This window comes from Fistularia commersonii, chromosome 27 (assembly GCF_037954325.1).
Source record: "Fistularia commersonii isolate RoL2024-O1a breed Wild chromosome 27, RoL_Fcom_v1.0, whole genome shotgun sequence".
Classification (NCBI taxonomy): Eukaryota; Metazoa; Chordata; class Actinopteri; order Syngnathiformes; family Fistulariidae; genus Fistularia; species Fistularia commersonii.
Window position 1 is genome coordinate 4,270,360 of NC_141310.1, and position 11,433 is coordinate 4,281,792.

At 38.4% G+C, this 11,433-nt stretch overlaps 2 protein-coding genes across 3 annotated transcripts; both read left to right on the forward strand.

The window, feature by feature from the left end:
* Positions 1-394: 394 nt before the first annotated feature.
* On the forward strand, positions 395-3,482 carry LOC147217835 (transcription factor E2F5-like). Of its 2 annotated transcripts, none has more exons than XM_086175308.1 (10): positions 395-500; positions 878-1,022; positions 1,321-1,427; positions 1,531-1,685; positions 2,000-2,044; positions 2,193-2,257; positions 2,329-2,494; positions 2,950-2,994; positions 3,093-3,137; positions 3,240-3,482. In XM_086175308.1, the coding sequence occupies exons 2-10, from the start codon at positions 879-881 to the stop codon at positions 3,326-3,328; spliced, it is 861 nt and encodes a 286-aa protein (XP_086031434.1). In that variant the 5' UTR covers positions 395-500; position 878; the 3' UTR covers positions 3,329-3,482. The 2 variants fall into 2 exon arrangements, with proteins under 2 accessions (XP_086031434.1, XP_086031433.1); XM_086175307.1 differs by having other exon boundaries at positions 2,947-2,994; positions 3,240-3,469.
* Positions 3,329-11,053, forward strand: drc4 (dynein regulatory complex subunit 4). Its single transcript, XM_086175306.1, has 11 exons — positions 3,329-3,350; positions 4,348-4,443; positions 4,943-5,140; positions 6,669-6,869; positions 8,227-8,281; positions 8,373-8,578; positions 8,867-9,022; positions 9,242-9,322; positions 9,451-9,660; positions 9,910-9,975; positions 10,075-11,053. The coding sequence occupies exons 3-11, from the start codon at positions 4,943-4,945 to the stop codon at positions 10,198-10,200; spliced, it is 1,299 nt and encodes a 432-aa protein (XP_086031432.1). The 5' UTR covers positions 3,329-3,350; positions 4,348-4,443; the 3' UTR covers positions 10,201-11,053.
* Positions 11,054-11,433: the final 380 nt, after the last annotated feature.

Sequence of the window (11,433 nt, forward strand, 5' to 3'; positions counted from 1 at the left end):
AAGAAGCCTCTCGGATGAGCGATGAAACATCTTCAAGGGAAAAAACTCAAGTCCGGATGTTACGAATGGATTTCGACAATGAGTTGAATGAGTCAGCTTTATCATCAGTTTCTCCGCATGTACCGGACAAAAAATAGTAACAGTACAGTGCAAATAAGCAGTAAATGAATGACAACCTCCATAGACAAATGTTAGGAGTACAAGTTAATATAAAATAGATACATGAAATAAATTAATACAATAGATTGATGAAATTATGTGACGTGGCAATCAATTTCACTGAATCATGATTGACTTTAGAGAGAAATCTGTCGAAATATGACCGTTTCATTCCAAAGCGTAAACGAAAGCTTTATTTTGAAGGCAGGTCCGTTCGGCTACCGGAAACGGGGATCTTTCACGCGCATCCATCCGAGAGCGCTTCCGGTAAAGTTGGCGTGTTTCGCGTAAACACAGACTTTCAGCTGTGAACTCAACTCATGCTCACCAACATATGTGACGTAAGTGTATTTAAACCGAAACACTTTTATTCCACATTTATATCGCAGCGGGACTTTGTTCTGGAGTAAACGTGGTACAAAATAAAACAGCATTAGTTTTAATGTTTATATCAGTACCAAGGTAAATACAGGTCTCCTCGCATGGTAGCGTGTTCCCATACATTTGCATACGAGATCCGCAATAAAGGAATCACATTGCTAGCTGTGTGAGCTAAGAAAGCTAAGAAAAAGTTGTCTCCGCCACAGCCGCGACATATTATCCTCAATTGGCGAGGTTAAAGGTCATTGTCCATCTATGTATTCATCATTACATCCAGTTAAAAGTCTGTCTAACAACGTTTCGGAGTTCACTACGTGTGTCTCTCCCTGCTCATCAGCATGGAACCGCCGCCGATTCAGGTCAACGTCTTCATCCCGAAACGGAACAAGAACCGGAGACGGTCGAAAAGCCTCAACCTTCTCGCTGCGAGGTTTATCAAATTGTTAAGAGCAACTCCAAAAGGCGAGGTGGACCTGAACAAAGTGAGTTTGTGGCATAATATAGCTCCATAAAAGTGGTGCATATTTAGATATACCTCTTTGTATACTATTTGAATTCCATTTCTCCTCAGACAAATAAACAACAGAAAAACAAAACACTATTTGTTACTGCTTAGAGAGAAAGGCTTTGGTCCTGTTTGTGATTCCGATGTTGGATTTTTGCAAGAGCTTCTGGTCAAACGCTGCACCACTCTTACCTTATTAAATGAAAACATGCGATTCGAAAGTACTTTGTATTCATTTGTCATTTTCTTTTGCTGTTTTTTTTTTCTTGTTTCAGGCCGCAGATGACTTGGTTGGAAAGAAAAGACGAATATATGACATCACAAATGTGCTTGCGGGCATTGGTCTGATTGTGAAGAAGTCCAAGTGTATTGTAGAGTGGAGGTAAGGTTTAATCTGTGTTACAGATATGCCTCCTTGTGTGAACACTGTAACTTTTTTTTTTTTTTTTACATAATATTGAAATTCATTAATCCTTTAAAATTAGGGGCTCAATACAGGAAAGGAATGCACTGGGATGTATCAACCGAGTGGCAGAATTGAAGTCTGAGCTGAAGGATCTGGAGCAGGTGGAGAATATGTTGGACCAGCAGACGCAGTGGGTTGAACAGAGCATCAAGAACACAAAGGAAGACAGCAGTCCATATCCTCTCTATGTTCGCTTTATGTGGATTCATTCGCTTTTGCCGGTCTTTTTCCTCTGTATTCTGTATTAGAATCCCTTTAGTGAATGGATAAGTGATGTACAAGAGATGTACTAATGTGTACCAAAGAGACACTCCTACTGCATTTGGAAAACTTTGTTTCCCCTTAATATCGCAGAAGCAAATAATCTGAATGTCTTAAATAAATTGATGTAAAGATTTATTGTGAATAACTCCCAATACAAATGCTTTTTTTTTTTTTAATTCCAAAACCAAAAACAAGGATTTGAATTGATCCTTAACTCAGGTCAACTCTCACCTATGTGAATCATGAGGATATCTACAACATCTTCACTGGTAATGTCTGTCAGTCTCAAGCTATCAAGTAGTTTTCAGGTTTAAACTTTTGATGTCAGTCAGTCCTACAGTTTTGTTTAGAGGAAAAATAAATGTGACGTCGTTAAAATCTTGACAAAAAAATACCCTTTCTCTCCTCTGTCTTCAGGACACACACTGTTGGCTATACGAGCGCCTTCCGGAGCACAGCTAGACGTCCCTATTCCCAAAGCAGTAAGTTCCTCGTCAGTTTGTTACATTTAAGTCAGATGTGATGATTCACGGTTGGATGCATTATCTCTCAGGTCCAGAACTGCCCGGCAATGTACCAGATCCACCTGAAAAGCAACAACGGACCCATGGATGTTGTATTTCTTAACAAAAGCTTTGATTGCTCTGTCCCCTTTGTGCTGCCTGTCCCACCATCTGAAGATATTATAGAGGGTGCCAAGTCAGCCATGGCCTCATCAGGTAAGACAGATGGTGATGCCACATTGGGCTGCCTGAATCACGAAAAAATGCCACATAGGGCAACTCAGCCCACCCAACACATCTCCACAATAATTGTTGTAAAGTGTTTAGATTTTTAGATTTAGCTGCATGATACATGACAGTTGTAGTATTTTTAATGTCGGTGAACAATATATGATTGTTCATTAAACATAGGAAAACCGCACTGTTACATAATCCATTAATATTCAGTTGGAAAGGTCAGTCATTCATAATATTCTCCAGAGTAACCTTTGACCAACTACTGGTTAAATTACTTTAAAGAGTCGTGAGTCATTGTTTATTTTGGAAAAAAAAAAGCATGAGATAAATTGGTAAAGAATGTAGACGCACATTGACAGACCTCTTTAATTTGAGATTGATTATTTTCTTGTGTGTAGCTGTCAGTGCTGAGTGTTTTTATCTGTTCACAGTAGAGAGTTTATCAGAAGACAAGGAAGATGTACAAGTCTGTAAGAGAGGTTTGTGTTTTTTGCTGTTGCTTGTATCTCACTAAGATTTGCACAAAGTTCCTCAGACCAGTTTGGCTGTAAACATATTTTTTCCCAAATATATGTAGGAATTCTGAATGCTGATCTAGTCACAAAGCTAATTGCCTCTGAAGGTAAGCACACTCAGTGTTCTGCCTCATATCGTTGTTGTCAATGTTTGTTTGTTTTTTTTTCACCCAATAATAATGGTAGTTTGAATTAATTGTTTTCCTCAGCGTTCCCTCCACTCCTCCACGTCCCCCCACCTCGGAGGGATCATGAATATGCCTCTGTGATTTCGTCTCTCTTCTTGTTTGACCATTAACTCACCTGTTAAGACTTGGAAAGTAAATATTTTATCTCACAATATACATAGTAGACTCTGTTTTAATTGATGCTGATAATGTGACATACAAATAATAAAGCATGAATGTCAAATATTGTTCCCTCTTTGATATGCTCAGATGGAAAGATGGACGAGCTGATTTTACGAGCTATCTTGTAGAAAAATACACCTGTGGTCAAATGCAGACCCCGGCATATAAATCTGAATCGAATTGATCAAAACAGACGCAGAATCATTTTTATTTGAACATGTATGAGGACCAAGATAACAAGCTTCCCTATTTAGAGAGCAAATCACATAGGTGATCATCACTCCTTAATCACATGAAATGTACATTTTTAGAGTACCTTTTGGATTTGATCCTCAGTCCCTTGATGATAACTTAAAAAAAAAAAAACAATAAAATGCTCCAGAAGCTTTGATGTGAATTTAAAATTTAATTTTGACCTAGATCCTAGCCTGTGTTGTAGCAGACTCCAAGTTTAAGAGAGAAGAATACATTTTTGCAAACATAAAGTGCAAAAAATGTTTTTTTTTTTTTTTTTTACTGTAAGAGAGCCGTCTCCAAATAAATCTAGAATTGTGTAACCTAATGGAATAAGTGACAGAAGGGATATGCTCGAGTATATTTCATCGAGCACGTTTTAAATGTATAGCGCAGGTAAACTTGAGAGAAAATATGAATTCGACTCCCCGGTCGTGTTACATCGCCCTCTAGTGGATGTTTCTATTGCATCCCAAATCTCACGTTGACACGTTGCTATGGGAACAAATGGTTTTCGGCATCTGGCTTGAAGAGCGTCACGTCAGGTTCACTTAAACATGGTGAGGAATGCAACATTCATTTGCTAATTATCAGTTAGCAATGCTAATCCCTTGACAAGCTTTATGTGGGTCACACACCGGTTCTAGTTTCGATATAACGATGCCTACGAAATAAAGGTTTTTTTCGTTTTTAATTCCAATTATTACCTTTGTTTGTGTTGACTTTTCTCCAGCCACCGAAAAACAAAGGCGCAAATAAAAAGTCCGCCAAGGCGAAGCTACCTACGCTAATCGATGGGCTCACCAAGGACGAGCTGTCCAAGGAGCAGGTCAGAACGGAACTGCTTAACATTTTGGTTTTCTGGATTGTTTTGGTCATTAAACTGCTCTTTTAATTAAACTAAAGTTCTCTTGCCAGTGGTATGTTTTCCCCCCAAGTGTTTAAAAATGCATCTGATACTTGTACAGATGTAAATCCAAAATCTGTGTGTTAATATATAATCGAGCTTTAGTACGAGAGTGGAACAAGAGATACATACAATTTGAACAGATGACTCTTGTGTTTTTGTTTTTTTTTTCAAAAACTGTATCAAACCATTATGTTTTTTATTTAATAATGCATGCTTTAGTTCACATGGAGATGTAATGCTGCAAAGTTGAATTGGTTTCCCATGAAGGTGATTCTTTTTTTAAAATTTAATTCTTGATTCGACCGTTTATATTTTATCATAAGGAAGTCTGTGCTGAATAAATATGAACAAAAACGAAAGAAGTAGCTGCCAGACATTCCATGATGTTCGACTAACCAAACAGATGCCCTGTGTTCAGATGGTCGATCACATTGTGCGCCTCCGAGAGGAGCTGGATAGAGAGAGGGAGGAGAGAAACTACTTCCAGCTGGAGAGGGACAAGATCCACAATTTTTGGGAGGTCACGCAGAGACAACTGGGGGAGGTTGTGGCTCAACTCAAAAATCTTGACAGAGACATTGAGCGTGACGAAAGGTGCCACCAAGAAGAGATCATGGTCAGTTAAATTGACGGTTTGAACTTTGCAAATGAGGCAGCCGTCTGTGCCCCCCCCCCCCACGCACACACATACACACAATATGTTCTGCTGAATTCCTGTTTCAACAGAATGCAGATTTGACTGCTAACCTTTTGCATATCGAGCCACCAGAATGTAATTTGTGTTGAATTTTGGACCAATAATCACATGCAGCGCAGATGGTTGGGGGTCTTTGGTGAGAGACAGGAGGAAGGAGTGCTAGATTTAATATTAAGAAGCCCACTGATGTTTCAGAATATGACAGAACCACGATTTGTATCAGGGATTTTATTAATCATTTTCTTGCTCCTCCATCAGATAACGGATATGAACAAAGATATGAAATAGGAACCAAAACCAGGGAAGAAGAAAATGTAGTAAGGGTAGATTATGTGCAGATTGTTAAATTCACTGACAGCTAGGTACTAACGTAATCAAGCCACTTGATAAGCGAACAAACCAAAAAACATGTACACATTTATTTACAAATTTATTTTAGCCAAGCAAAAACAAAGCCAGCAGTAAAGATGTGTTTTGAAAAAACCCACATAATCAGCATCAATGCTAAAATGTCATCACAGAAAACTATTAGAGGTATTCAAGATGGATTCATAAGACCACTTCCCGTGTTCCGTTGAATTCAGTAAAATGACAGTGTGGAGAAGAAAAGACCTTCATTCACTCCCAATTCTTGACATATTCACCACCATCATCATCATTATCATCGCCACGGAACATATGAATTCATCTGGCTGGTTAGCGATGCAGTACACAGCAGAACAAAAGGTTGTGTTGTTCAAGGTTACCAGACAGTTGTGAGAAGAATACATCAGGAGACATAAGCAGCTCTCTGCTTTTGATCTCAGAAACTTAAATCTCAACTTCTTTCCAAAGTATTCATTTATTATAGAGAAAGAGTGCAAACTAAATAGTCAGTATTTATTGAAGAAATGAGGAAACCTACAGAACCTTGGCAAAAAGAATAAATGCACTGGTGCTAGTGCCAGAGTTAGTCCCAGCATTGACACACATCTATAAAGACATTATTTAAGGGTACATGTTTTTGTGATTTAAACATGGAGATTTTCGTCATTATTAGCATCTTATGGATTATTTTTGTTGTTAAGGAAGTGAACCCTTGGGACACACAGTGTAAATAGAGATATTTTTAAACATTTTGCTAGTTCACCTCAGGTATAGTTAAATTATGAAATAATGATGTTATCTATGAAAGAGTCCTCTCAGTTTGAGTTTCAAGGGTTTCTCCTCACTCTCCTCATCTTGATAAATGCTTGCCAGTTTTTTTCGCTCATTTATCATAAAATGCCCATCAAAGATATAAGGTTACACTTTTAATAGAATTCAGCTCATTATTGATATTTTGGAATATGTCTTCATTCAAATGCAAAATAACCGCTTAACCATAGATGTAGAATAAATACAGAAGAGTAAAAAAAAAAACCCAATCGATGTTTTACCTTTCACCAATGCTAGTTTTGTTTACCAGGTGTTCAAGCAGAAGATGAAGCACCTCCTGTGTGAACACCAGAACATGATCGCTGAGCTGAAAGCAGACGGTTTGAGAAGTAACACTGCGGCTAAGACAGAACAAGCGCAATTAGAGGGAGAGCTTCAGAAGAGGATGAGGGGAATCAGGGTGGACATGGAGGCGCTTCACATCGAAAATCTCGTCCGGGACTTGGAACAGGTGAGTAATTGTCAAAATCCATTTCTCTTTCCTTTAGTTCAGTCAAATTGCTCCGAACACGTCACATCTTTTTTTAGATTAGGTGGAAGATAAAGTCCTTAAAAGTCAAAGGCTGAACACTTGAATCAATTTCTAGAAATCACCAGAAGCCGATAAATTATGATTATAATTATTGTAAAAACAGGAGAATCTCTGTTTCACTGATGCAGGCTAGAGATATGAACAGATGTGATATGTATTGTGTGGGTTCATGGAGAACAGTGTTTCTAAATGTTCTTACGGTCCTCTTGCTTTATGTCAAAATGGCTGAAACCCATAGATCATCATCAAAACCAAACTCGTCTTGTGTTTCATTGGATGAATCATTTGATTTACCAGCAATAAAATCTATTTTGCAAGCTCAGGCACTTTTTTTTATTACCTTGTATATTGAGATAGGATCAAGGGTACGGGTTTTAGTGAGTGGCAGTAGAAACAAAAAACAGAAATAGCATCAGATCTTAAGCCCTGCAGCTCAATGATCATTCACATTTACCACAAATGCATCTGGATATTTTATCAAAATAAAATCCTCTATGTTGTCTGAGGGACTGCGGAGATGTTACAGATATCATTGAAAATTTGAAAAGCGTCATGTGCCCAAATGATCTTTTAATGTTTTTTGTAATGCAGTTACCTCTTACTGTAGCTTTGTATTGTATTTTTTTGTTGAAAGAGATTATATCGGTGGGATGGGGTACAACAGGAATATTTAGATTCACATAAATGTTGCTTTCGGTTTTTAAAAAATAGATATGTTGTCCACACAGAAAAAATAGTATTTAAATACTGATATGTAAATATATTTGTGTGCCTTGAAAAATACTTCAAAGATATTTGCAATATTTGTTAAGGCTTAACTCTGATGAATGTGAGGGATAGAATAGACGTGCAGAATTTTATTTTATTTTTTTTTAACTTGACTTATTGACTCAATTTCTGATTTCAATGTTTTCCCTTTAAATCAGGGGTGTCAAACTCATTTTAGCTCAGGGGCAACACGGGGGAAAATGTATTCTAAGGTGGGCAGGATCAGTAAAATCATGACATATGAACTACTGTTAGGTACCTATTGTTCAATTCACTCCTCAAACCTGGTATTTTTTAGCTTTGCAAGCCGGATTAAACCTCTTCACGGTCCTAATCCGGCCCATGGGCCTTGAGTTTGACACCCCTGCTTTAAATGCTTGCATTATCCTAATAACATGACCGATCATTTTAAACCAAACTTCATTTTACTTTGGAAATTGAACAATTTCCCATCATTTATATGTCAAAGTTTTAAATGTTCATCATGAATAAACACCAATCTTGACAGACACATGATGAAGAAATGACTAAAACAAGGAGCAGCCTGGAGAACCAACTAACAGGTAAGTCACAAATCCCCACGCTTCTTAAAGTCAACACTCATCCTTTGACGAAGGGACCGAGGGGAATGATCTTGCGTCATTGTTTGAGTAGAATTTCAGGCAGAGTCTGAGAAGAGGCTGGATGTTCTGCAGCGAGAGCTGGTCAACAAGAGGAGACACACAGTTATTGAGCAAGAGGATGAATGGAACGGTCAAATCACTCGCCAAAAAAAAGACCATGACCGAGTATTCAGTGACGCCACTGCACTCTTAAATCGTCAGGTGGAGGAAGATGTGGGTTTGAATGATTCACTTAAGGTGAAAACTGATTTCACTGTTTTTTCTTTTAAGGATTATGTCTAATTTTTCTATCTTAATTATTGTTCCATGTGACTCACAAGATTCCGCTCTTTTGTGTGGAAGTTTGTATTTTCAAAACAAAATGAAAAAATATGTTTTGTTGATCTCTCCTTTGCAAGACAAGTATAAGGGGGTGGCAGATGTTGGATTGTTTTCTTTAATAAACAACTGAAACAAGTAATAACCAAAATCACAGATTCACTTGCAGCTCTCCATTTAATCATTTTTTACTACTTCGTTTTTAAGAAACAAATTGAAGACCTGAAGATGAGGAAGAAGGAAAAGGAGAAGGACCTTAAAAGTGTCTTACCGGATACCAAATGCCTCAATGACCTGCTCTCCGGTGTCACTAAGGAAACGAATGACATCAAGAAAAAAATTAAATACCCAACTGGGAAAAAGGTTGCGTAGACGTGTTACACTTTCTCTTTCTGCTTCACCTGGTGTTTATTTTGTCTCCGAGATCACGCTCCCATGTTTACTTACACTTCACTACAACTGAGATCTTCATCCAAATAACAACAGAGAACCAGACAATGCAGCATCCCTCATGTGTGAAAATGAAAAATCCAATCGTTCTATTTGTATTGAGACATGGGGGTTTGATGTCTGTTTTAACAGGATCCCAGGGAAAAGGTCAAACTGCAAGAGCTGAAAGATCAGAACCGGGACATTGAGGCTTTGAGGCAAAAACTCAGCGCGGTAAGAGACGGGACTCGCTGCGTTCTTCGTCCGATTGCAGAAATGCCCGCGAACCACCCCCGACCCATGACGTGAGCGACTGCTTTGCCAATATTTTTGTATTCTCAGGCCATGTGTATTTCACGCAGCTGCAGCTGGAAAGAGACGAGCTGTACGAAACCTTCACCCCGACCGTCCAGACGGCGCAGCAGCATGCTGACCTGAAGAACCTGCCGATGGAGAGGGAAGTGAAGACCCTGACCGAGGGCTTGGAGAAGACGCAGGCGCAGCTCTCCTCCCTGCTCTCAGCCCCGCACCTGGACCAAACCGCACTGGGGGAAGTCACCCAAAAAGTTCAGGTAGACTTTGACCCGGTTCAGCTACGCACTAAGAATACATGATATCCCAGACAGGCAGGCTGTAGGAAATGATCATCAAATTAAACAACCTGAAAATTCGATATTTTCAACAAAATATCCTCAATATCTGCCGAACAAAAGAAAACAAGGGACATATCTTCTTTTCAGATGTCACGTTTTAACAGTATAAAAGATTGTGTTCAGTCACAGTGTGTGTGTTCTAACACGAGCACCGTTTTTACTTTGTAGGACATCATCGACTCGAGAAATCAATCCATCAGGGACTTACAGCACCGACGAGCTTGTATTTCCAAGGTTTGTGGTTTATTTGAGTTGTAAACCTTCTCAGTGAACTGAATCCTGATATGGGTGACATGCATGTTGATATGAAAGCATCCTCGAACCCCCTCGCAGGCCCGGCGGGACCTGCTGCTGCACCAAGAGGCGAAGCAGAGAACTCAAGGTTTCCGGGCAGATGAGCAGAGCCTCACCAGGAATCAGAACTCCGTCACTGTCGCCACGCTGGCTGTTTCAAAATAAACTTTCTGGTTTTAAGAAAGCGCCACACTTTTTTTTTTAATGGTTTCATTGATTTTTTTTCTTCCCCCAAACATTTCCTTCTTTTAGTTATAGAATACATCTGATGGTCGGGAGGCTGTTATCGTTGTTTTAGTTGTACTGAAATGTAATATTTCGAAAAGTCACTCTGAATTGACAAGCAGATGTCAAAATGAAGATATATTGTATATTGCGACACAAACCATCAGCTTTTAATGGACCACAGTTGGGTGTTTCCTTAAGTTTTTTGGGATTATTTTAATGGTAAAAGTCTTTTGAAAGGTGTTTCCAAGAATGCTGGAAATGTTTGCTGGCTGCTGCTTTCAACTAGTTTCTATCATTTTTCTTTCCAACCCTTTTTCCTTGGTAACAGATGTTCAGATGCAGAGCCCAGGAATTCTCCACAAGAAGTCATTATAAACAACATTTATTTATTACATATTTTCTCTACTTGTACTGCACTTTGGTTGCAGTTTCAACTTTATTTTTCTGATAGAGATTATAGACTTTAGAGCATATACAACATGTTTATGTAAATTAAAAATAAATCAAATGTCGGGTGTCTTAGTTTTGCGGTGGAAAAAAATGCTCCATCTGAATGTTTGCCTCTTATATTGGAACTATTGATCACATTATAACTGGCAATAACATGATTGTCTTCCTGTTTTCTACTGAACTAAAGTTAGAAATTTAATAAAATGTAATTGCGAAACAGTAATCTTCAATATATGTGAACAAACACAATTATAAATAATGTTTCACATGATTGGATAACTTTTTGTATTTTTGGCTTGTTATATAAAGTTGGATTTTTTTGATTCATTAAACACGTTACTTTCCCGCCTTCGTTGTGTTGTAACCAACAAACAACATTAAAGATGTTGTCAGTGTACTCATTCAGAGATTCTATTAGATTTTTGTCCATTTACTGAATTACTGAAACTGACGACATTAAGAACTCAAAGCTAATTTTATTCGCAGTCATTTTATCAGCAGTTCCCATATTGTTGGCTCCCGTGCAGTGGTTGCAGGCTTGACAATTATCTGAAAAACAAAGTAATTCTCACCATTGAGACTATTTCATTTAGACTGACCCTCATTTAATCTTTCGCTCCATCGGGGGAATCGATGCATTGTTTGTTAATGCGGGGAAAACCAATTCTGTACTCCAAATAATAACCGAAAGCAACAAGCAAATCAGAGGAGGTGATTTGG